The 27799-nt window shown below is 45.4% G+C and overlaps 1 protein-coding gene across 10 annotated transcripts in view; it reads left to right on the top strand.

The window, feature by feature from the left end:
- The first annotated feature begins 141 nt into the window (after positions 1-141).
- Positions 142-27799, top strand: part of LOC118079527 (inactive dipeptidyl peptidase 10-like) — a 45612-nt gene continuing 17954 nt past the window's right edge. For 5 of the 10 annotated variants that reach the window (XR_009557221.1, XR_009557222.1, XR_009557223.1 and 2 more), the window contains exons 1-14: positions 5321-5538; positions 7888-7983; positions 10833-10927; positions 11980-12054; positions 14294-14346; positions 16226-16307; positions 19793-19913; positions 20636-20790; positions 21703-21800; positions 23876-23999; positions 24660-24905; positions 25909-26016; positions 26856-26947; positions 27053-27100. Coding sequence is in view for 7 of the 10 variants with exons in the window: in XM_060272042.1 (XP_060128025.1) it covers positions 5325-5538; positions 7888-7983; positions 10833-10927; positions 11980-12054; positions 14294-14346; positions 16226-16307; positions 19793-19913; positions 20636-20790; positions 21703-21800; positions 23876-23999; positions 24660-24905; positions 25909-26016; positions 26856-26947; positions 27053-27100 (1607 nt within the window). In the remaining 3 variants the exon portion in view is untranslated. The other 5 variants (XM_060272045.1, XM_035103756.2, XM_060272044.1 and 2 more) reach the window with 5 other exon arrangements.

Raw genomic sequence — 27799 nt, forward strand, 5'->3', positions numbered from 1 at the left:
CTTCTAAGGGATGGGGTTATATTGCGAGACCTGCACTTACCTGTTCATTGAACATTCACCCTGCATTTTTCCATGACAGCAGGCTCCTCATGAGTCACCTTCCAGGAAACAGCAGGAGCCTTAAGAGCTGGCTCACACGTCCATTGTCCTCTCAATCATAATGCACTTCTTCCAGACAGATAAGTGCCCAGTTAAGTGACAACCTTAAGGAATATCTGTCTGGACAGCAATTTCTCTCCTGCCTAATTTGTTCTTATGGATTAGCAACATGCCAGGATCAAAGTCAGGATGCCAGCACCCCATTGGCCAGTAACAAATCTGTCAGTGGCACCAAACCCCAATATCCAGGTTTGATTGGTCAAGAGACCCAAAGGAAAGAAAAACCATTGAAAGTACTTTTTTTGGGGGGGGGAGACTTTTCTCATGAGGGATAGTGCCCAATCCAAGGGAAATGCTGCCTGCCATTTTTCATCTAAAGATTTCCATAGATCACGGAATTTATTTTCCTATTGTTGAATTTGGAGCGCTTAGCTTCAGAATGTACTTAAAATGAGAGCGGACAGTGAGCCTGTCCCATAGACAGCTGTTACACCAGGCCTCACTTATGTGGGCTGACCTCAGGTCAAGGTATGTTGCTGGGTGCTCAGCTGTTTTATTCTCTTGGATTTTAAAACTTTGTCCTCCATTCTTCTCTTGGATGCTTATAATTTTGAATACTGTACTTACTGCTTTGTTGCGTCTTGAGCAACATTTATATCCTGAGTGGGATATAAGTGGAAATCGCCAATAAACCGGACAAAACCATACCAAAGGCCCTTGAACCCATCAATCACTCCTGAGCTTCACTTTCCAAGTAATAATTGTGGAAGGAGCTGATATAATGGCAGTATGGATGGCCTTTAGATCATCTGCATGAAGAAGGTGAGTTGAAGCTAAATTACGGTAAGTAAAGGGGTCCATTTAATTCTATTGGCTGCGGTTATGCCTAGGTTTGCATTTGAGATAAATTGAGTTTTTTTAATGGAGGAATTGTTAAGGAGTGGACCTGCGAGTACCATCGTTAAGGATTGCTTTTGATATTGTGACCCACTTCAAACTCCATTACAAACTTATGTGCAAATTGTGAGATTGCAATATAATCTATGGAACTCCCTTCTTAAATTGTGGTGCCCAGAATTGGTCACAGTATTCCAGGAGCCGTCTGACCCGGACACAATAGACTGGTACTATTACTTCCCTTGATCTGGACTCTATACTTCCGTTGATGCAGCCTAAAATAGCCTAGCTATTTGATAGAGCTTCCCTGTGTTGAGTAAGTTCTTGGATCTGTTGGCTTTTGCAGGGCTTTCAAGCCCTTTGAAAATTTGGGGATCTGATGCAGCCCAACTTTGGATCCTTCCGTAATCATTTAGCTCCTCCCAACTCTGTATCCTAAACAGTTAACGTACCTTCTAGGTTCCTGCCTGAACATTTCCTTTGCTTGTCTCCCTTCCATCCTCCTTAATTGGCCATGCTCCCTGCCAAGCCATTGGCAGGATTCCCCCCCCCTCCTTTCCCCCCTTTTTTCTTTTTTTGCTGAGGGAGCCCAGATTGCGGTCTGTCATCTTGATTGATCCCCTCCTTCTCCAGCTCAGGTCAGTATATCAAGTGTTCGCCAAGGGGGGTTTCTGCAAGAAATGGCCTAGTGACGCTGGCTGCCACTTCTGAAGAGCAAGAAGACCTGACGGATCTCCTGAGGGACGAAGAGAGGAGAATATACATTGCTTGTCTTGGAGTTCTCTCCAGTAAAAACCCTCGGCATGATTGCTACCCATCAGAACATCACAACCGCTCTGGTGAGTTCTGCCTGTAGGTTCAGCTAGTTTGCCCTGAAGCAGTGTGTTGTGTTGTGTTGTGTTGTGTTGTGTGTTTGTGTGTGTGAGAGAGAGTTGGGTTAGACAGACTTGGGGATTCTTTTGCACTCTTGTTGGCCCCAGTATTGAAACTTGGGAAAGTATTTTTTTTGTAGAAAACCCCAAAACCCGTGGGCCTAATTTAGTTGAAAGCTGATTTCATTTCATGTGCTGTTTTGCACATAGCGCTTTGCGGGTTAGATCCAAATTGTTAACATTAGTTTTGCATAGTAGGTCAGACGTGCTTTCTCCTTCTATATGAGGCTTTTACAGGCGCTAAAAACCTCCTACGCACTTTGGCAGGGGGTGGGATGGAGAAAGAAGGGAAGTGCCTGGCTAAAAACATCCATTATTGGGGAGTTTATTTGATATTTATATTTTTAAAAGCATTCCAAAACGTTTGTCCTGGCTGTATCGAGGTGATTCTATATTGCAGTTCGCAATATGTGATACTGCTATGGATAGGCAGTAGCCAAAGCAAATTAAAAACTGAATGGATGTCTAATATTTCATCTGTTTGGTATTATGAGACCTGTTAGGTGCTCTGCAGAATTGCTGGTGTTTTCCTCACTCATCTATACAGGTATCTCCCTCCCCACCCCTTTCCTTTTTTTCTATTCAAGGCATCATTTAAAGGGGTACATTTAACACTGAGAATTCTAGATAAGGGGCAGCTGCTCTCTCTTTGCTTTGGGAGGGGGGGGCGGACTTAGGATGCTCTCTAGTGAGGAATACTTGAGCAGCTCTGAGGTGATTATACGGTCTGCAGAATGAAGTTATAAGACTAAGATGGTAGAATCCTGGACTACACTGCATCAGGCTGCAGGACGTATCTATGTTTTTGAACGCTTTCCCACCTTTAAATCATCAACAAACTTCTCAACAGGCTATAAACTAGGAAATCGGAGAGAGAGAGGTTTTGCGTAACCCTTTCCATGGTGAGTGAATTTACTACATGTAGGGGCAGCTTACCCAGGTAGGGTGACTGAAGAGTAATTTCATGCACACAAGGCTGACAAGTAACAGTGAAAGAGGAGGAGAATTAGCCCAGGTTATATGGCACAGACACCACTAAATCGTGCCCATGCAATGACTAAAAGTGACCAGTGTGGACCCATGACATCACTGGCTTGAATTTATCTTATTTATTGACCATTTCCCTGACACCTAACTCGTTGTGGCGCTACCACAAATGGAGACTGTCTCGCCAGCGGTATCTGCCCGCCAGTATTAACTGAAGTCCTGCTTCTTATTAGATGTCTTGAGCATATGCAGAGTGTTTCTCTACCGAGGTTCTGTAGGGCAGGGGCAATGAACCAGTTCAGATATGCCATGGGATCCTGCTCTTGGCAGTAGTTGGCAGATGTGATAGAGGCGCCCAGGCTGCTTTGGTTAAATCGCACCCACAACCTGGAGCTGCCCTCGTCCGGTACTTAGATTCTGTCCTGCAGTGGTGGAGAACTTTGTACCCTCCAGCTGTGGCTGGACTGCAGCTTCCATCAGCCCCAAGCAACATTGCCAATAGCCAGGGGTGATGGGGGGGGTTGGATGACATCTAGAGGACCACAACATCTGGAGGGCAACGGGTTCATGGTCCCTGCTTTATAGTGAAACCAGCTAACTCTCGGATTTTCCAATACAAGGATGAGGTCAGGAACATCCTTTATAGCAGTTGTGGGGGAACCTGTTGCCTCCAGATGTTGCTGAGCTATAACTCTTATCAGCCCCAGCAGGTATGGCCAATGGCCAGGGGTTATGGAAATTGTAGTTCAGTAACATCTGGAGGGACCCAGGTAGCACTGTGGGTTAAAACACAGAGTCTAAGGCTTGTTGATCAGAAGGTCGGCGGTTCGAATCCCTGCAACGGGGTGAGCTCCCGTTGCTTGGTCCCAGCTCCTGCCCACCTAGCAGTTCGAAAGCACATCAAAGTGCAAGTAGATAAATAGGGACCGCTCCGGCGGGAAGGTAAATGGCGTTTCCGTGTGCTGCTCTGGTTGGCCAGAAGCGGCTTTGTCATGCTGGCCACATGACCCGGAAGCTGTTTGCGGACAAACGCCGGCTCCCTCGGCCTATAGAGCGAGATGAGCGCCGCAACCCCAGAGTTGGACACGACTGGACCTGATGGTCAGGGGCCCTTTTACCTTTAACATCTGGAGGACCAAAAGTTAGTTCCCTACACCTACTTTATAGGAAAAGTTCATTCCTTGATATGCCTTAGACTGGAAACTCAATTGCCCAGGGTGTGACAGGTTTGAATGTGGGGGATTTTAAATGCAACAGCTGCCTGCAAAGTCTCCGTTGTGGAGAACACCAATCACTGCTCTCAAGAGAGCTGTAGCGCCACCATTGCAGCATGGGGAGCCAAACTGTGGCTTCCGAGTCCAAATGTTTCAGGAGCAAAGATGTGCCTTGGGGTGGGCCATGAACCCATCCTGCCGGGCTCTCATCCAAGCTGCTTTGGCAGCTCAATGAAGTGATCTCTTAATTAAGACTGAAAATACCAGCAACGGGAGGAAAAGAACAGAAATGGTGCCAGGCAATTAGTTTAAAAGCCCTGTGGGTTTATAGATCAATAGGAGAGCTAGCCTCTATCAGCCTTTTTTTTTTTAATTAGCACCTCCTGGTTTCTATAGGGGAAGCAAAAAGTAATAAATGACCAGCCTAGAATCCTATCCCAGCCCGAGGAACATCTTTGTGAAGAAGAGCAGACTGCCTTAGGCCATACAACCTGTATTCACAGAACTCAGTGGGATTTTATTTTATTTTTATGAAGAGGCATCATGGATATACGGTAGATGCCTTCTCCATTAGGCCACACAGCCACACCTGCCATGATTGCAAACCTGGAGTCTTGCTGCCGAATAAGCATATCAGTGGTGCTGTCTTTTGGAGTCTGTTAGGGGAGGGGCAGTACTTCTGGTGGGGACATGTCATGCTCCCTCTGAGGTAGTTTGTCCATCTTTGGCCCCTCTACCCTGCACTCAGCTCTCACCTGTGGCGCCTAGAAGCTTTCAGCATGCAACATTAGCCACAACCTGGCTTCAGCTAGGAATCCTTTTGACTCCACCGGAGGGAGCAAGGCCAGTTTACTCCATGAATCCAGTTTACACCTAGGAATCTGGTCTTTTTAACTCCACTGGAAGAAGCCAGGCCAGCATGCTGCTACCCTCCATATGTTACTGGACTTCCAAGTCTCTAACGTCATGTCAGCCCCAATGGTCTACGGTGATGGAGATGGGACTCTTAAAACATCTGAAGGCCACCTTGTTGGTTTGGGCACCATTGTTCATAAGTGTACCATGGTTCATAAGTGTACCATGGTTCATAAGCATACCATGGTTCATAAGCATACCATGGTTCATAAGCGTGCCATGGTTTATGCTATCTGGCCATTTCACAATCAATGGTTTTTGGAGCAGGTACTCATAACTCATGAGAGGAAATAGAAACCCCTCTTCCACTTCGTTTAACTTGGGACAAAGCAAGCTGGTTTGCACTAACCAAGGATCTTTTCTCTCCCTCCTCACGCAGAACATGGGGTTCAGCAGCTCCCCGCCTCGCAACTGGAAGGGAATTGGGATCGCAATGTTGGTAGTGGCGATGCTGGCGTCGGTCATCATTGTGGCTATCCTGATGCTCACTCCAGGTGATGCCAGCAGGGCAAGGTGCTTTAATGGACGGTAGCTTAGTTAGGGTTGCCTCAAGCCCAGATTTTCTTGGACACGTCCGGGATTCCAATCACGGAATTAGTGTCTGGGGTGAAATCAGCAAACTTTTTGCAAAAAAAGCTCAGCAACCTTCGCAAAAACGGCATAACTTTTTGTGTCCAGGTTTTTACTTCTTGAAATATGGCAACCCTAAGCATAGTGGAAACTTTTGGCGCATTTCTGGTCCTCCGGGGGTTAAAAAGCATAATCGGGGTATTGTTTTTTTTAAAAAAAACGAGAAACATTAAAAGATAAATCAGCTGCCAGCCACCTGTGTATGTAATCTGAATAAACTGGTGCAATGCAAGTCGAATTAGGCACTGCCGATCCTTTGCATAATGGGCTATTAGTGCATACTTCATTGAGTATACCCTTTGGTGATAGTAGCTAGAGACTCAGAGGTGTACATAAAAGCAGGAGGCAGCTCTCTTTCTGGTGAGCCCAGTTTCCCTTCATTTTACTCTTCCAAGATGCACAGCCCTGCCTCCATGGCAATGCCGATCTCTTTGCTGATTTGCACCCACTCACTCTGCTTTTCTGCTTGGCTGTCTCAAGTGTGTCGGCTATAAAAGTCTGGGAGCCAGGCAGGCAGTGAGCACATTGCTAGGCACCTGTAGCTAAGGTCGCAGAGAAATTCAGATCCGTTCACATTTGAAGGCCAGCCTACCCAATTTGTGCGTTGTGAAATAGTACGCAGACTGAAAGACAGCTGTCCTTCAAAATCTGCGCTTCTCCGAAGTTGGCAAGGCATTTCTCCAGCCCAGTAAATCTGTAATGCATATGGCTAGGGGGATAAAGTGTGCGGCCCATTGGGGCAACCCAGTCAGATTGGCATAAAATAATAATAATTATCTGTGAATGTTCCATACAGAAGTGCACTATATTAGGGAAAATACAAACATTAGGAAAAATGGGTATATGAGGCAAAATTGCAAAATGTGGAGAACTCAATGGAAGACTGGAAAAATTGGAAACGGAAATGGACAGATTTGACTGTCCCTGCCTCTGCAGCATCGTTCCACTTTTGGCCTTCCTCGCATGTTTAATATGCATGCTGAAGCCCTTATAAAAGGCCTCCAGGTCTTGAGGAATTGGTGGCGCTCTTGCTGTTGTTGGCCTCCAGTTCCCATCTGCCCCAGCCAGCGTAGCCCAGCGGTCAGGAATGATGGGAGTTGTAGTCCAACCACACCTGAAGAGCCACAGGTTTCCTGTCTGTGCTCTACATTGCCCAGAACAGGCACACAGTGGAGTGGCACTGCACACTACTAGCCAGCTGTTCACCCTTGCAGGGTGGATTTGATTTAAATCAAACTGATTTAAATCACGATTTAAATCACGATTTAAATCACTAGTCAGTAAGGCTTGATTTAAATCATAGTTGATTTAAATCATAAAGACTAATTCTTGCTGGTATAACTTTAATATGCAAGTAGATGAAGATTTTTAGAATAACAACTTTTCATATTAGTTTTTTTATCCCCAGTTTAATAGGTTAATCATTCATATTTGGACAACTTTACTGTTGTACTTAGGAAGGAGAAAAATAATCATTACCTTAATAATAACAATTTAAATAGATTTATTCAACTGAAACAATAACATTTCAGCAAATGTTATTTGCTTAAACAAACATCCATGTTTGTTAACTAATTTGGCTAAACAAAAACAAAATATATATATTTTAAGAAACTTAGACTGTCAGCCCAGCCTACACATGAAAAACTTAAATACTGTCCACTCCAAACAATCAGAAAAATATTGTTTCGTTTCTATTCACTGAACTTCTTGAAACTTAGCACTGAAGGGGTTGTTTCTGTATTCATAGGTTTGTAGAACAATAGGATTAAGGTCTTTTTCTCAACTCTGTTCATGTTATGACATTTTTGCTGTGAAGAAGAGGCATGTGATCTCTGTTGAGTCAAATTCAGTTTTGAGAACTGCAAAAGTAAACCAAGCACCTGTGATAATATCTTGTAGGCAGAGAAACTGCCCAATAATCTTACAAAAACCTCTGGAAGAGCATGACATTGTGAATGGATTAATGGAATTTATTTACCCCCAAAATTAAACATATACAACCTTATACTACAAAATTAAAAAACTAATCTTTATTTCATGATGGAATAACCTTTGGATGGTAATATGTTTTCCTCGAAAAGCATTTTATTTAAAAAAATCCAATTTAAATCAAAAAATTCGATTTAAATAAAAAAAATCCGATTTTTTTGATTTTTTTTAAAAAATCATTGCTTTTTATCCACCCTGCACCCTTGTCTTACCATATCTAGAAGAACCCCCAATTGGCTTCCGCACTCCTCTGACTCTCGATGACCTGGAGAGTGATGATTTCCAACTCCACCAACCCCAGCTACATTGGGTGACAGGTGAGTTGTTTTCCTCTGATGTGTGCTAGAAGGCGGACATGTCAATAAGATGTTCTTATTCGAGCCGATTTGTTTGGGCTAAAGGCTTCCCGGTGGAATTTATTCCACCCTAGTGGTTTTACGAGGAGCCAATGTCTTTTTATGAACCAACAGTTTGGCCTAAGAAACGCCCAAAACCTCTTCTACGGTTCCATATGGCAGTGGACATTCAATAGCATGGTAATATAGGTAACCTAGGGACACGGGCAGGGCTGTAGAGCATCCGCTTTGCATGTCGAAGATCCCAGGTTCAATTCCTGGCAACTTAAAACCCTGCCGAAACCATGGAGAATGTCTGCCAGTCCATGTACACCACTGGTGGGGAATCTATGGACCTCTGAATGTTGTTGGACTGCAGCTCCCAAAATCCTCTGCCAGAAACAACTGGAAGCCTATAGGTTCCCCATGTCTGACATAGACAAGATTGAGCTAGACACATCAATGGCCTGATTAGTATAAGAATGGCTCTTATGAACGTTTGTGTTCTCTTCTGACCTTCTCCATGGGGAAACCCTGACAAACTTCACAGGAAGTCCAGCGTCTTCAAAAACAGTTTTGCTAAAGAATTGCAAGATACATATATATTTTTACATGTCAACAAACGCCCTGATCATGACTCCATGACTCAATCCATCCTGAAACGTCGTCACCAGGGATGGAGGTGTATTGAATGAGAAATATGCTGATTGGCTACGCAGGCGCAAGTTGAACCATTTTACAAGATCAATTTGGCACATCCAGATCCAATGAAAACCTTGCCCTTCAGTCCATGTTCCCGAGTACTTGCAGCCCCTTAGATTATTTAACACATTTCTACAAAAGTTAGGTGCCTCCCGGTGGCAAGAGCCCTTGGTGTTCCAGGCACTCACCCAGGGTCTGTGGCCCCTTTGGGAAATTGAGACATGACGGAGACTGTCATAGCTTTAAGAAATGTGGTTTATTCACCTATTTACACCTTCAGTCTGCATGGAGGGAGTTCAGATCTTACAGCATGGTCATTTCAAGAGGGGTTTGTCTCTCATAGCAGCAGTGCAGCCAGCCTTCAGCCAGCCTGCCCAAGATGGATCCAAGTATTTCTTCTTCCTTCTTGTTCCCAGAACACCCTGCTAAAAACTCTCTTTTCCTTCACCTCACACCCAGTTACCCTGGCAACTTTCCAAACCCCTAGGGCAAGGGTGGAGGACAGTCCTCTTATATTGCCAATGCCCCTCAATGGCCCTGTATTGTTTCTTAATGGGCCTAGCTTGACCAGGTCATTTCCCCCCCCCCCCATAGGCTAGTTCAGGAATTCCTCCACAGCTTGTATTTCTCCCTTCACATCCCAAACAACTAAAATCCTACCATTTAGAAATTCTTAGGGTTAGAGGGATCCCCCCCTGAAACCTATAACGGTATTTTGCTCGTTTCAGGATCAAATTAGATGCGACATTATTTTATTTATTTGTATTTATTTTATTTTCCCGCCTTGCCCCACCATAGCACCCAAAGGGGTTCGCAATAGCAGCTGTAGGGAAACCTGAGTAGCTTGGAGACCTTGGAAGCTGGGTGGGGAGGAGAAGTTTCCTTCTCCCTGTTGCAGTCTCGAAACAAATATCCTCTCTGAAGCTGCTGTTCGTATTTCAAGGGAAGTGCCCTTTGGCACCGGTGGGAGTTTCCCCTCAACTGCAAAAAACACCTTCAGAGATTTAATAAGAATTAAACTTCTCTTTACCACCCGCCACTTTTGAGGCTGCTCTGACCTGACTGCTGTTTACAAAAAAAAAACCTGTGTAGTTTACTCCTCAGATACCACATCAACACTTCTTTTTAAATGTTCTAAAGTCTGGATTCTATGGGAATGTTAGGGATGTGGATTAGGATATATTATTAGATAGATCCTATCCAAGCTTGTGTTAGCAAGCTTCCAATATTAGCAGAGTGACATTCCCCTTTTGTGCGCAGCAAAGCATGTGCGTTAGATTCGCTAGAATCTCTATAACAATATTACACTTTATAGTTCAATATTACACTTCCTGGCAAAGGTCCCCTTTGTCCCTCTTAAAAGAAATACACAACACAGTGTTTATAAAATAAGATAGAGTTTACTTACAGTTTCATCCTGAGTTACAGCATAATCTCAGAAAGGCAGGCTTGCTTAGAAAAGTTACAAATATATATACATCTAGAGACTACTTAGTAAAGTAAGACTCCATTTGGTCTCACTCTAGGCCTAGAGTGAGAACCATGCTAACTAGAGATTCTCTTGAGATGTGTTCCCATTGAAGGAGGAAGTAGCTAAGAGAGAGAGTGATTGCAGGCTAGGGCTTTTGTCTAATCCAACTCATTTGCATGTCTGAGGGAACAGGAACTGACCTGTAGTCAGGTGTCCCTCCAGGTGAGTTCCTGTTAGTGGACACTCTAGGAACTGTTGTGACTTGTCTGCCCCAGTGTTCCATCCCACAGATTCAACATCTAGCTGTGGAAAAGGGGTTGAAACCTAGTGGATGAAGCAAAGGTGAATTCTGCAATGGGAGGGCTTCTTGGAAGGGGAAGTTTGACTAGAGTTGGTCTGGAAAGCAAACCACCTAGTTTCTTTTATTTTCTCACCCGCAGGCAGTTTCCTTCCCTTTCCCGTGCTTCTGTAGAAGAAGCCAACTTCTGTGTATTACATTTATCACTATTTTTGCATTTGTTAGTTGTTCTATACACACACAAAAAAACCCTCTCAAAGTATATAATGAGTGTGGCGTGTAAGTAGCCAGTGTCAGAAACCCACTGCTGGTTGAGAAGTTAATTTGGGCACCCTGCTTGCTTGCTTTTTCTTTGCCCAGATGATGAGTTGGTGGAGCTAAGCGACACAGGGACCATGATGAAGTGGCACATTGGCCAAAAGAACAGCACCCTCTTGGTGGAGGACAGAGATCTGGTAAGAACAGTGGCTTGCAATCCACTGCTGATTACAGAAGCTTGGGAGAAACTTTAAGATCCTTTGGAGCCAAACTATGGGTTGTATCCAATGTAGCACTAAGTTAAAGTCTTTTAGCGGAATCCTTTTTTTCTGCCGGTGGAATGTTTTGTGTCAGTGGAAGCAGGTTGCTGGTAATTTTCTTGCACAATAGATTGTGCAATCTGTTGCACTGTGAGTTCCCCCTAGTACCCCTGTTGCGTTGGGTTCCTCTTTGCTCAACTCATCCACTCGCACAAAAGACCTTGTACTAGCAAACAGAGAAGGCTGGATGTGTCATGAGACAAAGGTTCTTAAGAGCAGAAGCAGTAAGGCAAGGCCTACACAATGATTCAAGCCTAAGCCTGCTAACTGTTAACTGCTAACAGCAAACTGCCAAGTCACTGTGACATTCTCCCTATAAAAAGTAGCCAGCCTCTCTATGGTGCTTAGTGAGAGGGCTGTATGGATTGTGTATGGAGTGGTCTGTGGAATAGTGCTGTTGTTGCTATGTAAAGCTAAGGCAGACAGAGTGGCTCCAGGGCTCTAGTAAATCACTAACTAAGACTGTGCCTCTGTGAAGAGTTGTTGGGAGTTGGGCCCCATCAACATCTGAAGGGCTCCTACACCACTCTTGGTGTTAGACCAGGGTTTCTCAAACTTGGGTCTCCAGCTGTTGTTAGACTACAACTCCCATCATCCCTAGCTAGCAGGACCAGTGGTCAGGGATGATGGGAATTGTAGTCCAAAAACAGCTGGAGACCCAATACCAAGAGATGCAGACAATACCAAGCTAGATGGACCAATGAGGTGACTAAGTTTAAGGCAGCTTCCTATGTTGCCACAGCAGACCAGACTCCTGGTCTTTAGCCTGCTTGTTCTCAGCTGAGGTTGCTCACCTGTTATTGGGCTCTGAGCACCTGACAGGCTTCAATATGAAGAAGAAAATAAGCTTGGCCTCAATAATAGCTGCAGTTACATTACATTAACAACCCCATTCTTCTTTCATCCCCTCTTTCCTTGCCCTTCCACAGCATTTCTTGAAAGCCTCCCGCTTCCAAGTGTCACCGGATTTGCAGTTCCTGCTTTTGGCTTGCGATGTGCAGCAGGTAAGGGCCCAAAGTGCTTGCAGGCTGGTTAATTCCCCCACCCAATGCATTAAAAAAAATGACAAAACCTTCAAACATCTGAGGTGCTGGAATCGATCCACCCACCACCTGCCCCAGAAACGGTCAAGGTTTATCACTAACAGAATCTTGAACAGGCCAGTTGGTGTTGAAATTGGCCGCCTTTCCCTGTTCCCATCTTGGATAATTATAAACCATACAAATGTGCAAAAGTGCGGAGTCACCGTTCTCCATGCCAGCCATGGAAAATTAATCTTGCGTCTCTATCCATTCCTGCTAATACACCAAAATTTTCTAATGGGGCTGTAGTCTGTCTCATAGGTGGGGAACCTCTGGTTTGTGGGCTTGATTTGGCCCACCAGGTCTCCCCAGTGGACTGTGCGACCATTGTTGGCCAAGCCACATCTACATGCCCCACCCCTGACATTATATAGGATGCCCAGCGTGGGGCTGGTAAAGATGCAGCTGGGCTATAGGGCTGTTTGAGCAGCCATCAGTTTGTTGGTGGCTAGAATGAACTCCTGGAAAGGCACCAGTAAGAGGGGCTAAGCCAAGAACGACATCTCTGGGAGCTGTGAGAAAGGGAGGGTAAAGCCAGAAGCCTATGAACTTGCCAGAAGCCTATGAACTACTAAGTATAGCAGGACTGGCAGCTACAAAACCCAGGAGCTTCCAAATTTAATGCAGCAGCAGAAGTGCTAGATCAATATTTTGCAAAAGCACCTTGCAGGTACCCAAATTCAGGGTTTGCATAGACCAGGCACGTCCAACAGGTAGATCGTGATCTACCGGTAGATCACTGGATGCCTGTGGTAGATCAATGGTAGATCACTGGCTCCTCCCAAAGAAGCTCAACAACTTTGGCTCCCCTAAGAAAAGCTCAATTTTTTTGCCCTGCACCCCCCCAATGGCGCTCTCCATCTCCCTAAAAAAAAAGCTTAAGAACAACATTGATCTGAATGCCTTAAAAAAGGGCCTCCCTCCTCCCTCCAAAAGCTCAACAACTTTGACCTGAACCCCCCAAAAAGGGGTAGATCACTGCCAGTTTTTAACTCTGTAAGTAGATCGTAGTCTCTTGAGAGTTGGCCACCCCTGGCATAGACCATAGCTCAACTCTTTGCTAGCCACTCCAGTATCCCTGCCCAGAAAACTCCATGGACAAAGAAAACAGGCATCCCATCCCATGGCAATTTGATTATAAGTGAAAATCACGCCTCTCCTCGGATTTCCAGTCCACAAGTGTCATCTGAGTGCATCTGTGACCACACGTCTAAGGTAAAGGACCCCTGGATGGTTAAGTCCAGTCAAAGGCAACTATGTGGTTGCGGCGCTCATGTTGCTTTCAGGCCGAGGGAGCCAGCATTTGTCCACAGGCAGCTTTCCAAGTCATGTGGCTAGCATGACAAAACCGCTTCTGGCGCAACGGAAACCAGAGCGCATGGAAACGCCGTTTACCTTCCCACCACAGCAGTACCTACCGTATTTATGTACTTGCACTGGTGTGCTTTCAAACTGCTAGGTTGGCAGAAGCTGGGGGACAGAGCAACAGGAGTTCACCCCATCGCGGGGATTCAAACCGCCGACCTTCTGATGGGCAAGCCCAAGCGGCTCAGTGGTTTAGACCACAGTGCCACCCATATCCCTGCTGATGTCGGACCTAAAAGGCATCAAGGTCTTCCACGGTATCGAGAAGTGGAGCCAAGGTCACATCTGCACCATACATTTTAATGCACACAGCTTGCCTCAAAGAATCCTGAGAGTTGTAGTTCTTTAAGGGTGCTGGGAGGAATTGTAACTCCGCAAGGGGTAAGCGGAGGTTCCCAGAATTCTTTGTAGGAAGCCGTCAGTTCTAAATATGCTTTAAGTGTATGTTGTGGATGTGACCCAATATCAGCTTGGTTAGGTGAAGGCAAAAAAGAAAAAAAAGGCCTGGTAGAGTAAATGGAAACGATTCCTTTCGCTCCAAAGGGTCTTAGAGCCAACATGGTGTGGTAGACTGGAGAGTGCTGGATTTTGTTGGATCACTCGAGCTCCAAAGCCATCTAGATTTGGGCAAAACCTGTCCATCACTTCTTCCCATATGATTGCCAGGCAAGTCCAGCCAATCACCATGGGTATCCTTAGTAGAAGTAGCTGTAGAAAAAGGAAGGATTGATGTCCCAGGAAGTGCCTACTGTTCCACACTAACATCAATTTTCTTTTATTTCCTGCTGGTCTGTAGGTTTTCCGCTACTCTTTCACAGCTCGCTACTTGATCTATAACCTGGGCACCAGGTAAGAACTGGACCCACACCATAGGACAAATTTATTCAAATAGAACGAGGTCTTTATTTGCTGTATTGTTGTTTGCATCTATTCCAGGGGTCCCCAAACTAAGGCCCGGGGGCCGGATGCGGCCCAATCACCTTCTAAATCCGGCCCGCAGACAGTCTGGGAATCAGCATGTTTTTACATGAGTAGAATGTGTCCTTTTATTTAAAATGCATCTCTGGGTTATTTGTGGGGCATAGGAATTCGTTCATTTTTTTTTTTTTTTTGAATATAGTCCGGCCCCCCACAAGGTCTGAGGGACAGTGGACTGGCCCCCTGCTGAAAAAGTTTGCTGACCCCTGATCTATTCCATCACATATGCCCCTCTTCTATATCTTAAAGAGGTCCACAAACTTTGGGCCCTGGGTCACAATTATTATCCTACTGCTGTGGATTGGCAGAGCAGCTTTCAACATAAACACACATATTCTTCATTCTGACACACTTTACATTTAAAAACAACGACACGGTTGTTTGTAATACTTTGTGGTCTTAGTAATTATGTAATTGGTTATGCTTGTTAAAAGAACATTTAAATAAAGTGATCTTTTTTATTTTTATTTTAAAAACACCCTTCCTGCTTTCCTGTTGGCTGAGAGCCAGTTTGCCATTATGAAATCTCTCAATAGGCATTACGGTCTATGCATAGGGATTAATGTGAAATCCATTAGCAGATTACAGTGCTCAGCGATCACATACTTAGGATTTTTCACTCAATGAACACACAGCTGAGTTCCCAGCATGTACTGTGTGTGGAAAGCTAAACCCACATGAGGGGTTTGTCACATCTTGTAATCCTACACTCGGGTTTCACATTAATTCTTACCCAGAAGTTCTCGCTGCACTGGAGTCTTGTAACTTGTGAAATATATTCCTAAATTTACACAGACACCTCCGGCCTTTCCTCATTGGGTTAGTCCTCCAGATCTCTAATTAAAAAAGGCTGCGTCATTGATTGTTCAGCACCAAACATTTCTGCTCCGGTTCATTGTTCCCAACCCCATGGTTTCAGCACTGGTTAGTTGACTTTCACTTTACTTCATATTTATGTCCTTAAGTCTAGATTATTTTTTGTAATAATGAATATATTCAAGGACGAGGGAAGCTGCGGGGTCCCTAGATTACACTCACTGTTAGCCGTGCTGGGTGGGGTTGTAGAACAGCTGTCGAACCTCAGTTTCCTTGTCACTACTTTATTAACGCAGGGTGCAGGTGGCGCTGTGGGTTATACCACTGAACCCTAGGCTTGCCAATCAGAAGGTTGGCGGTTCGAATCTCCGTGACAGGGCGAGCTCCCATTGCTCGGTCCCAGCTCCTGCCAACCTAGCAGTTTGAAAGCACATCAGAGTGCAAGTAGATAAATAGGTACCGCTGCAGTGGGAAGGTAAACAGCATTTCCGTGTGCTGCTCTGGTTCACCAGAAGTGGCTTTGTCATGCTGGCCACATGGAAGCTGTACGCCGGCTGCCTCGGCCAATAACGTGCGATGAGCGCCGCAACCCCAGAGTCGGTCACGACTGGACCTAATGGTCAGGGGTCCCTTTACCTTTACTTTATTAAAAGCACACACCATAAAATGAAAAATTTGAAGCTGTTGGTTACAATTATAAAGTATCTATGCCGGTATATGTTAGGTTATTTTTGCAAAATTCCCTTCTAGCCGTGGAGAGGAACTAATAGATTAATCCCTTGTTTAGTCTCTCTTACTCCACCCCCAAATTACACATAGTCTTGCTAACAGTGGACCGGGCATTAGCATAAGAGGCCCTACTGCACTCTTTCAGCCTGCCGCACTTCCCAAATAATTCTCCTGCAGGAAAGTGGTCTCATGTTTCCTTTTCCAGGGAGACCAGCAACCTCGATGTGCCCAAGGCAGACACTGCATATCTGCAATATGCAGCCTGGGGAGCCAAGGATAACCAGCTGGTAAGTACCTATTCAATTTATTTACATTTTCATAAATTCAGGGCCAGCTCTACCATTAGGTTGAGTGAGGCTGCCACCTCAGGTGGGTGGTGCTGGGGGCACTGATTGCTTTTCCCCACTCTAACCATCCCCGTTCTTTCCTCTCTCTCTTTTTGGCATAATTTTTTATTTGATTTTACAAATACAAATTTATAACAATTTTTTTTGCAAAACCATATAAAGAGATTTCTCTGAATTTCCGGACTTCCCCCCATCCCCTCCATGGGTCTTTATGTCAACATTTCCAACTGCATATCAATCCGTTATCCACATTTTTTGTCCATCTGAATTATCCATAGTCTTTGTTACCTTACAAGTGAGGTTAAAATCCTACTGCTTGCAATGGTCTCCTAAGCACATTATAATTTTTTTCCCATTTTTTTTTAATGTTCTTGTCCTCTTGGTTCCTGAGCTTTCCATTTTGTTTTGCCCAGGCACCCCCAAACTTGGCCCTCCAGATGTTTTGGGACTACAATGCCCATCATCCCTGACCACTGGTCCTGTTAGCTAGGGATGATGAGAGTTGTAGTCCCAAAACATCTGGAGGGCCAAGTTTGGGGGTGCCTGGTTTTGCCATTTCAGCATAGTCCATCAACTTGTTTTGCCAGTCTTCCCTGGTTGGGATTGTTTCTTCTTTCTTTCTCTGCACTAGTAACATCTGTGCGGTTGTTGTTGCATACATAAAAAGTCTTTTCTGGTCCTTTGGGACCCATCCCCATTCTTTCCTGAGCCAGTGCCTCCAGAGGCAGTGGTACTTCCTGGTGGCTGGCCTTGGCTGTCTTGCCGAGTTGCCTTCTCCCAATGTGTCACAGACAGCAGCATTGGAGGAGGTGCCGGCAAGCAGAGAGGCAACCAGTTCAGGCCTTGTGCTCCAGCAGGCATTGTTGCCGTGCTCACATGGTGTTGGTGCAGCTGCAATAGAGCATCTGAGTTTGCACCAAGCAGAGATGAGCGTGTGGAGTTGAAGCGCTGGAGAGCAGAACTGTGTCGGCTCCACACTCAGTGGATGGAGGGTGCTGTCCCTTCAGTACCAGGAAGAGCCAAGGGCCAGGCTGGTTGGCTTCTGTATGGATAATGGGGCACAGATAATGGACAATGCAGAGCTGTCTTGCCCACCAAATTAATTCATTACCTGAAAAGCAAGTTGCTATAATAATAATAATAATAATAATAATAATAATAATTTATTTATACCCCGCCCATCTGGCTGGGTTCCAACAAAATATTAAAATACAGAAATCCATCAAACATTAAAAGCTTCCCTAAACAGGGCTGCCTTGAGATGCCTTCTAAAGGTCTGGTAGTTGTTGTTCTCTTTGACCTCTGGTGGGAGGGCATTCCACAGGGTGGGTGCCACTACCGAGAAGGCCCTCTGCCTGGTTCCCTGTAACTTGGCTTCTCGTAGTGAGGGAACCGCCAGAAGGCCCTCGGCGCTGGACCTCAGTGTCCGGGCAGAACGATGGGGGAAGAGACGCTCCTTCAGGTATACTGGACCGAGGCCGTTTAGGGCTTTAAAGGTCAGCACCAACACTTTGAATTGTGCTCAGAAACGTACCACAAATTGACCACAAATTTGTGTTATTCAGCCAGCAGCCCCACTTTATTTTTCTTTTTATAATTTTTTATTGACAAAGTAATAATAAAAAATAAATAAGAATAAAGATGTGCACCCCACCACCAAGACCATTCCATTGCAACTATTCAGCCTCCCAAAATTTCAACGCCTCTTGCAATGGTTTGACCCCTTTCTGTTTTAACTGTACAAATTCTACAAACACCCTCCATATCTCCTCAAAATCATTTCTCCTGCATATTCCCCATCTTACCTTAATGGCAGGTGTTAATTTATCATTAATAGCTGTATCCCACACCTCTTTATACCATCCTTCCATTTTATATTCTGCTTGCCCCTTCCACTTCCTAGCTATAATAATTCGTGCAGCTGCCAATAAATCTGCAAGCAAGTCCTTCGTAGCCTGCTGAACCTTCCACCCCACCGTAAATTGATGATAATGCTACCTCTGGACTTTCGGTCAGCTTCAGCCCAGTGATTTCTGTTATCACCTTAAACACCCTTTGCCCAATAAATTGTACATACCGTATTTACACCCCCACCACAGGTGAACATAATTCCCTGTTTCCTGGGATCCCCTCCAACATAACACTGAATATTCCTTGTTTATTTGATTTAATCTGACAGATTAAATCAACCCTATTTTATACTAATGGATTAGCAGGACTTTTTCAGTTTTCCCGTTTCCTTCCCACCCCAATCCCTGGCAAGGTTTGTCCAACGTTGGTAGTTTTCTCACTGTTGATTGCATAGGTGACAACCAAGAACAACACAGGGCAGCCTGTGACTTGATTTCCATCCTCAGTAGTTTGAGTTAGAGCTTTGTGAGCATGGCTGCAGCAGCAGCAGCAGCAAAAACAACAGTTGATCCCTGTTGGTAAGACTTAGAGAAGGGGTTCCTAGTGGATCGCGGCAGCATAAGCCAGCATTTTGCCTGTGAAGTTGCTCTGTGGCTCCCCAACCTATTTAGTTAAGGTTCGCCTCCCCAGAAAGCTGACTTTAGGAAGGAAGAACTCAGCTGACTTGGGGAGGGAGGTGACAGATTGAAAATACAGCAGGGCTGGCTTAACATGTTTTGAAGTAAAGGAGGGAATATGCCTTGCTGTCTGAACTGGGAAGCCCCCAATTCTATACAAACTTACTGACTCAATCAGGGGATCATCAACACAAAAAGTATCTAAAGAATGGAGTGTTTACAAAAAAATATCTTAACAATTACTATCCTAATAATTCCATATTAGCAGATATAGAATAACGTCTGAAAAACATAAAAGTGAGATCAGGAGGAATCAGGAGAAGAAAGGAAGAAATTCATAATGCAGGCCCAAGGAGCATAAAGAATTTGCTATTGTATAATAAGAAGGACGGGAAGTATCTAAGAGGGAAGAAATAGGATGAAATATAAGGATGGTATACTGTTCACATTGCGAAGAAGAATTTATGTTGGATTGTGTATTTTGTTATTCACATATTTTCTGCATATGATTTAATGAGAGGAAAGCTTATGTTGTGTTTATGACATATATATGTTATGTATGCAATATTTTAAATAATAAAGTATTATTTTTATAAAAAAAAGAAAGAAAGAAAATACAGCAGGGCTGGCTTAACATGTTTTGAAGTAAAGGGGGGAATATGCCTTGCTGTCTGAATTGGGAAGCCCCCAATTCTATACAAATTTGTATAGAATCTTTTCTTGTTGTTTAGTCGTGTCCGACTCTTTGTGACCCTATACTTCCTGTTAGTGTAGAATCTAAAATTACCTAATTGTATCGCCGGTAAAATCACCTAATTGCATCCCTGGTAGCGATAATAGAACCAGAAGTTTCAGACGAGCTGATCCGGTCATCTTACTGATTTATTCCCTTCCCAGGTGTTCATCCTGGATAACGACATTTATTATCAGCCTGGGGTCTCCAGCCGGGCCAAGCGCATCACCACATCTGGACGCCAAGCAGTTGTCTTCAATGGGATTGCTGACTGGCTATATGAAGGTGAAGAAGCCTGAGTAGGTCAAGGCCCTATGAACACAGTCAGGAGTCCTGGGGCAGCAGTCTTCTAGGGGGTGGCGTCGCGCCCCACCCTCTTTGCGGTGCCAAAATAACCCAGCAGAATGCTTTCACACCTGTGATTTTAAAAGTCTTTCCTTTACCTTTGAGGGTTTTCTTTACAATCAAGCAGTGTACAAATTTTACGAAATAAACAAAAAATAGTTCCTCACAATTCCCCTCTGAGTTCATGCAGTGGTGATTAATGGCCGTTTAGGAGCAAGCTGCACTTTCTCCTGTCTTTTAAGAACTTTGCAAAACATCGATAAAGGCTTAGCTCAGTTTAATTAAAGTTAAATGAAGCACTCTGAAGTGCAGTGAAGTGCATTGGCCCGTTGTGTCTTGTATGGCCTGCAGGGGGAGCTATTTCTTTATTTAACCTTTCCAGAAATAAACATGCTGCTTTCGGGGATGACATTTGGTAGAACCGTTCAGAGTGATCTGCCTGTTGAGGCCTGAAAATTATGAGTGAATGAGGGGGGGGAGGGGTCTGAACAAGTAATCTAGGTGAAAGTAACAGAGAAGCGGATGTTTTCTGAGACAAAGAGTGCCCCTTTGTGCATTCTGTGTGCATTCTGCATATCTCACGAGGAGAGGCAGGTGGGCTACAGCAAACATGGTTTACAACTTGATACTCATATCTGATATCCCCCCCCCTTGCTTCCAAGAGGAGATCCTGCAGACTGCCAGCGCTCACTGGTGTTCACCTGATAGCATGTGGCTAGCCTATCTTTCCATCAACAATTCCCTGGTGCCAAAGATGGAGCTGCCCCAGTTTCTTGGAGGAAAATACCCTGCCAGCCAACACTATCCCTATCCTAAGGTGGGTCCCACTTCTATCCTCCCTTGCTAGGGGTGGACCAGAGGGAGGCCAGCAGTCACAAGGGTGTTTGGGTGACCTTAGAGCAGGCATCCCCAAACTGCGGCCCTCCAGATGTTTTGGCCTACAACTCCCATGATCCCTAGCTAACAGGACCAGTGGTCGGGGAAGATGGGAATTATAGTCCAAAACATCTGGAGGGCCAAAGTTTGGGGATGCCTGCCTTAGAGGAACCAAGCAACCTGCATGTTTTTTGCTGGTCTAACTTTGCACATTTATCCTCTCATCACGGGTGCGAGGGTAGCCTTTGGGCCTCCCGATTTTGTTGAACTACAACTCCCATCAGCCCCAGCAAACCTGGCCAGTGGCCGGGGATGATGAGGGTTGTAGTTCAGTAAAATCTGGAGGGCCAACGGTTCCCCACACCTGTCTTACACACCTGTCCAACATTTCTCTGATGAAAATAGGGACATCCTAAGGAAAAGCGGGACATTCCAGGATCAAATCAGAAACCAGGATGGCTTCTGTAAATTCTGGGAAATGGGGACACTTGGAGGGTCTGGGGTTAAGGGTTTGCAGAGTCAGGTGTAGACTCTAGGCACCTCAAAGCAAGCAATGAGGAAACTGTGGTCCAAATTATGTTGCTAAACTACAACTCCCATTATCCCTAGCCATTAGCCATCCTAGCTAGTGCTCATGGGAGCTGTAGTCCAACAACATCTGGAGGGCCACAGGTTCCCCATTCCTATGGAATATGGTTTGCTTATACGTACCACCAGCCTGGCTATTAGTGCATGAATGCTTATGACTGGGGACAGCTCACATTCCCTGCTGTTGCATGTTCTCTTCCCACCCTGACTTGTTCACCTGTTTTGTTCCCTGCCCTCTCCCTCTTCTCTTCTCTTCTCTTCTCAGGCCGGACAGCCCATCCCTTCAGTACAACTCTTTGTGGTGAACCTATCTGGAGTGCTTCACCTGCTGGAGCTCCTACCTCCGGAATCCTTCCAGGGCAGGTGAAGGGGAAGGGAGGGTCGGTGTTGCCTGGTGGAATTTTGTTCCCCTTTATCCAAGCAGCTGCAAGTTCAGGAAGTGTTTTCTTTGAGCCGTGTGGCTACACTTCTGATCCAAATTCGTTCTCCTTATACCCAGTGCTTTTTTTTCTTTTTAAAAAAGAAAAAATTAGGGGTACTTTCATTTTGACTCAAGAAAATCACCATTTTATAGTTCAAATCAGGAAAAATAAATATAGTAAATGGACAAAAGTACAGTGGAACCTCGGTTTACGAACACCTCGGTTTACGAATTTTCGATTTACGAACGCCACGGACCCATCTGGAACGGATTAATTCACTTTCCATTACTTTCAATGGGAAAGTTCGCTTCAGTTTATGAACGCTTCAGTTTATGAACAGACTTCAGGAACCAATTGTGTTCATAAACCGAGGTACCACTGTATCAAAGATTCACAAAATGTTTAGGGGTATGTGTACCCCCAGAAAAAAAGCACTGCTTATGTCTGTAAAAAATTGCTGCTGCTATTGTTGCTGCTGTTATTACTAGTGTCATCACCATGCTCTGTTGACCTCCCACCTGGACTACTGTAATATGCTGTATATGGGGCTGCCCTTGAAGGGTGATGTAAAAATTTGGGTTTTGCTTTTGCTCCCCAACTCCCCAAGGGAATCTGAGTCCCCTAAGTCCATGACTGGTCAGAGAAAAATGAATGGAGGCAGGATCCAGTGGAAAACAAGGCTGATATTTATTATATTTATTATTTCTGTTGCAACAGAGTTCCCCGCCCCCCTTCCAAGGAGGGAGAGGCCCTGAACAAAAGTGTGCAGGAACCTTTAAAGACTTTGACATTACCCTTAGCAAAAGACCACCCCCATTTATCAGGCATACATCACAGGAGGCGGTCTACGGCAGAAATCCTGTCTGCCAGGATACCTACAATGGTCACTGATTGCTTTCCCTGGGCAGCCTGGCCACTCTTTTGCGATGGTTAGTACTTTAGTTCCTGAATCCAGGTCACAGGCTCACCCTATTCATACTTAAACACACCCTTAAGACCCTTAAGACACCCTCACTCATCACCCGCAGGAAGGAGGAGAACCCAGAACAATGGTGTGCAAGCCCTTATATAAACTTTGAAATTGCCCACCCTGTAGCCCAAGGGTAAAGGTAAAGGGACCCCTGACCATTAGGTCCAGTCGTGACCGACTCTGGGGTTGCGCGCTCATCTCGCATTATTGGCCGAGGGAGCCGGCGTATAGCTTCCAGGTCATGTGGCCAGCATGACAAAGCCGCTTCTGGCAAACCAGAGCAGCACACGGAAACGCCGTTTACCTTCCCGCTGTAGCGGTTCCTATTTATCTACTTGCATTTTGACATGCTTTCGAACTGCTAGGTTGGCAGGAGCTGGGACCAAGCAACGGGAGCTCACCCCGTCACAGGGATTCGAACCGCTGACCTTCTGGTCAGCAAGCCCTAGGCTCAGTGGTTTAACCACAGCGCCACCTGGGTCCCTATGTGATGGTTAATACGGTACTTTAATTCCTGAATCCAGGTCACAGCCTCACCCTATTAATACACAAATACGCCCTTTAAGACAGGATTTGTAAGCAAAAAGACAATGGGAAGGCTTTCCCCATTTGCCTCCCTTACTGCAGAGGAATATTTGAGGTCATTGGGAGAGTCAGAATGGCTTCAGGATTGCTCTCCCGTACTATTTCAGGCACATGGTTTATATATTTAGATATGTGTGCATTTATGAATATTCTATATTTGAGACCTTAGAATTCTTACAACAAGGGCAACAGGTTTCCCACTCCTGCTTTAATGTATAGCGTCCAACATGGCAGAACATGCAAAGTGCAGCCATTGCTGTTTTCCCTCTGCAACCAAATTCTTTGACATCTCTCTGTGCCGGTCAGTTCAGAAGGGCAAAAATGCAAAGAAAGGGGCCTGGATATGCTGGTTGGCTAATGAATCAGTGAACCTTTTGCCAAATGACCCCCGAGGGAGCCAAGACTGTTTAGTTTCCTCCCCCCTCCCCAGCATGCTGGTTTCACTACTGCTCTCTTTCCAGGGAATATTACATCACCATGGTAAAATGGGTGGGACACTCCCGGTTGGCTGTGCGATGGTTAAATAGGCCGCAGAACATGTCTGTGCTGAGTCTGTGTGAAGCTGCCACAGGGGCCTGCACTGAGGTGAGCTCCATTACTGCAGTATTATAATACACACGTATTATTTCGTTATGACATTCCTCTATCCCACTTTTCCTCCAAGGTGCCCAAAGTGGCGGGCACCTGATTCTCCCCCACCTCACAACAACCCTGTGAGGTAGGTTAGGCTAAGACAGGCATCCCCAAACTCGGCCCTCCAGATGTTTTGGGACTACAACTACCATCATCCCTAGCTAACAGGACCAGTGGTCAGAGATGATGGGAACTGTAGTCCCAAAACATCTGGAGGGCCGGGTTTGGGGGTGCCTGTGCTAAGAGCTGGTAACTGGCCCCAGTGAGCTTGATGGCAGAATTGGGGGTTTGACACCTGGTCTTCCAGGTCGTGGTATTTAACAACTATACCAAAATTGTCTCTCATGTACAGTACTTCTGTGTGTGAGAGAACTGGGTTTCTATATATGGAGCAGGAGGAGGACAACGACCCCATCTTTAGAAAGCTTTTTCAAAATCCACCTTTTAAATGCATCTTTTCATGAAAGGGGTGTTAGAGGGTTAGTACCTCAGGTACTAAAGAATACAGGGGTGGGGTTGTGGTTGGGGGTGTAGTATGACATGCCGGGGTGAAGTTTTGTCCTATTTTCTCCCTCCCAAAGGCTTTGCTAACCACATTTTGCATTTCCTTAGAGATACAAAGTGACATCAGATTTCTGGGTGGACATGAAGGTAAGAGGCTTGAGATCATTTTGCTCCTTTATTATTCCCTCTGCCAGGCTAGCTACATTCCCACATCTCATCAGGAAATTGCTATCTGTCAATCAACTGACAGACAGACAGACAGACAGAGAGACGGAGGGAGAGTTTTCTTCAAAATGTCTATGTCAATCGTCATCGCAAACAATAAATGATCATTCATTTAGCAAAGGATGTCAGGTAACCTAAAAGGACCCAAGTTGTAAATGTTTGCTGTCCAGAATAAGCTAGTTCTGCTCCTGGCTGATGGCAGAAAAGCAATAGTGGCTTGGAGAGGCTTTTGTGTGCGGAAGCAAACCTATTCCCAACTTCTGATATTCTGGCCAATAAGTGCACAGCCATAGAGATGGTGGACGAGAACTTAAAAATGTCTTCTCCAAATTATTCATCCATTTCATAACATCACATAATATCACTATTTGTGTTTTTCTGCTGGTTGTTTTGACTTTTGATAGTCAAAGGGGTGGGAAACATGTGTGGTCTTTCGGATGTTGTTGGATTTGATGGTCGGGGTGATGGGAGACAACATCTGGAGGGCCACAAGTCATATTTGCCTCAGGCTGCATCCCCTGCAGGTACCGGGAAATCCAGGACCTACTGAATATTCACAGCCTGGCCCATGACACAAAAACTATGAAACGTTTCTTTGCTTGGGGGTTGAGGACTTGAGGAGAAACAAATGACATAAGGTAACCCGAGTGGAGAGGGAGAAAGGGTTGTGACTCAGGGATAGAGCATTGGCTTCACATGCAGAAGTGCCTGGGTTTAATCCTTGGCATCTCTCCTCTTTAACCAGGCCTTTGGCTGATTGACATCCAGTGCCCCCTTTCCCCTATAATTTTTATTGAAGCTTTTTTGTGATACAAAACAAACAAGCAAGGAAAGGTACACATAGCATCTCCGGTTTCAATTCATAGCCTTTTAAAATGTAATGGGCAGATGGCGTTATTGGGTTGCTTTTGTTTTTGTTTTGTATTTTCTGTTTTTATATTGTGGTTTTATGTTGTAACCACCCTCAGGTCTGTGGGTATAGGGTAGTATACTACTACTACTACTACTACTACTACTACTACTAATAATAATAATAACAACAACAACAACAACAACTTCTACTACTACTACTATCAAACACTCACCTGCGTATCCAGTAATGCAGCCCCATCTTCCTTCCTGTGTATCCCAGCAAGGAATGCCTATTTTTTCTGAAGATGCCGAGACCCTTTTTCTGCCGGTGCCTGTGAAACAAGGGCCTCGTGGAGAATTCCACCATGTCACCATGCTTTCCACGCAGGTAAATTTAGCTACCCAATATCCACCTGCTGTATGTGACTGCCAACTTTTAAAAAAACCCAACCCTTTTCAGACGAGGAACGGCTTCCTACAGAAGTTGCTGTTTGCTTCTCCATATGCCTGCAGGCCTCCCATCTCATGCCGTGTCCCATGAGACGTTTTAAAGCAGGGTTGGGCAGCTTGTGCCTCTAGGACGGTGTGCGGATGTTGGCTGAATTTCATAAGGCATCTTTCAGGGGTACCTAACTTGGTGACTTCCAGGTGATGTTGGACTACAGCTCCCAGAATCCCTGGCCATAGACCATGCCAGCTGGGACTGCTGGGAGTTGAGAGCACAACAAAAACATCTCTGGCAGGTGCCTGGCATTAAAGGCACAGTAGCCCTGTCAAGAAAACCGAAAGCAAAACTTGGAAAATGTCTGTGGTTCACAGCATGGTGGTAACGGGAAAAGGAGGAACCACAGACTGGGCACTGGAGGAAGAAGGAAGACCAAAGGGAACGGTTAATAAGGAAACTGGAATGGTGTGAGAGAGACAATATGCACAGGAAACTGGAGAAGTGTGTGTCCCTTATTGTGATCCTCAGCTCAGTCTGAAAGAAAATATTCAATATACCATGAACAATAATCATTTCCATCTGGGATTCCTACCCTCCCCCTTTAACTAGACATGGAATAGCAACCCAAGAAGTTCAGCAGGTGAATGTCTTGAGTTTGCTTGAGTTTTCCATGTCCGACTGCAGGAACAGAGGGGAATAGTGGTGGGAAGATAGCGAGAACACCTGGATTGTGATGACACATGTGAGTCTTACGATACCCCTCTTTTTTTTTCTCCTTCCAGCCCAGTCGCAAGGAGAGCAGCGTACGCCTCCTGACCTCTGGGACTTGGGACGTCACCAGGATCCTGGCCTATGATGAGAACAGCAAACGGCTGTGAGTACGCAGAAGCCATGGTCCTCTCCTTGCCCCAGAACAGCTCCTCCCGATGGAAGTAGGTGGGGAAAATGAGGTCTTTGCTGACACTGTCCTTTTCCTTAGATATTTCCTGAGTTCTGAAGACAGGCTCAGCTCTAAACATTTGTATAGGTGAGTATTCTGGCCCGTGCCCTGCTAATCATGCTTGGGATTTATACAGAGCACAAATAGGACCTTCTGTTCAGGGTTCCAGCTTAACCAGCCATGCCATATCCCAGGAAACTCTAGTCCACCATTGGTCCCTTGTGTGATCCATGCGACGGTCACCTCCAGGCTTGACTATTGTAACTCGCTCTATGCGGGGCTGCCCTTAAAGCTGACCCAGAAACTCCAGCGGGTGCAGAATGCCGCGGCGAGGCTCCTTACAGGGTCCAGGCCGCGGGATCACATTCATCCAGTGCTTTACCAGCTGCGCTGGCTCCCGGTGGAGTACAGGATCAGGTTTAAGGTGCTGGTTTTGACCTTTAAAGCCCTATGCGGCATGGGACCCTCGTACCTACGGGACCGCCTCTCCTGGTATGCCCCGCGGAGGACCTTAAGGTCCACAAACAACAATATTCTGGAGATCCCGAGCCATAAGATGGCTAGATTGGCCTCTACTAGAGCCAGGGCCTTTTCAGTACTGGCCCCAACTTGGTGGAACGCTCTTTCCCAGGAGACCAGGGCCCTACGGGATTTGTCATCTTTTCGCAGGGCCTGCAAGACAGAGCTGTTCCGCCTGGCCTTTGGGTTAGACTCAGCTTGACCCCTGTGTTTTCCTCCCTCATGGCTTGGATTTATGGACTACTTGAAATGAGGCTGCACTTTAAA

This window comes from Zootoca vivipara, chromosome 2, assembly GCF_963506605.1.
Source record: "Zootoca vivipara chromosome 2, rZooViv1.1, whole genome shotgun sequence".
Taxonomy (NCBI): domain Eukaryota; kingdom Metazoa; phylum Chordata; class Lepidosauria; order Squamata; family Lacertidae; genus Zootoca; species Zootoca vivipara.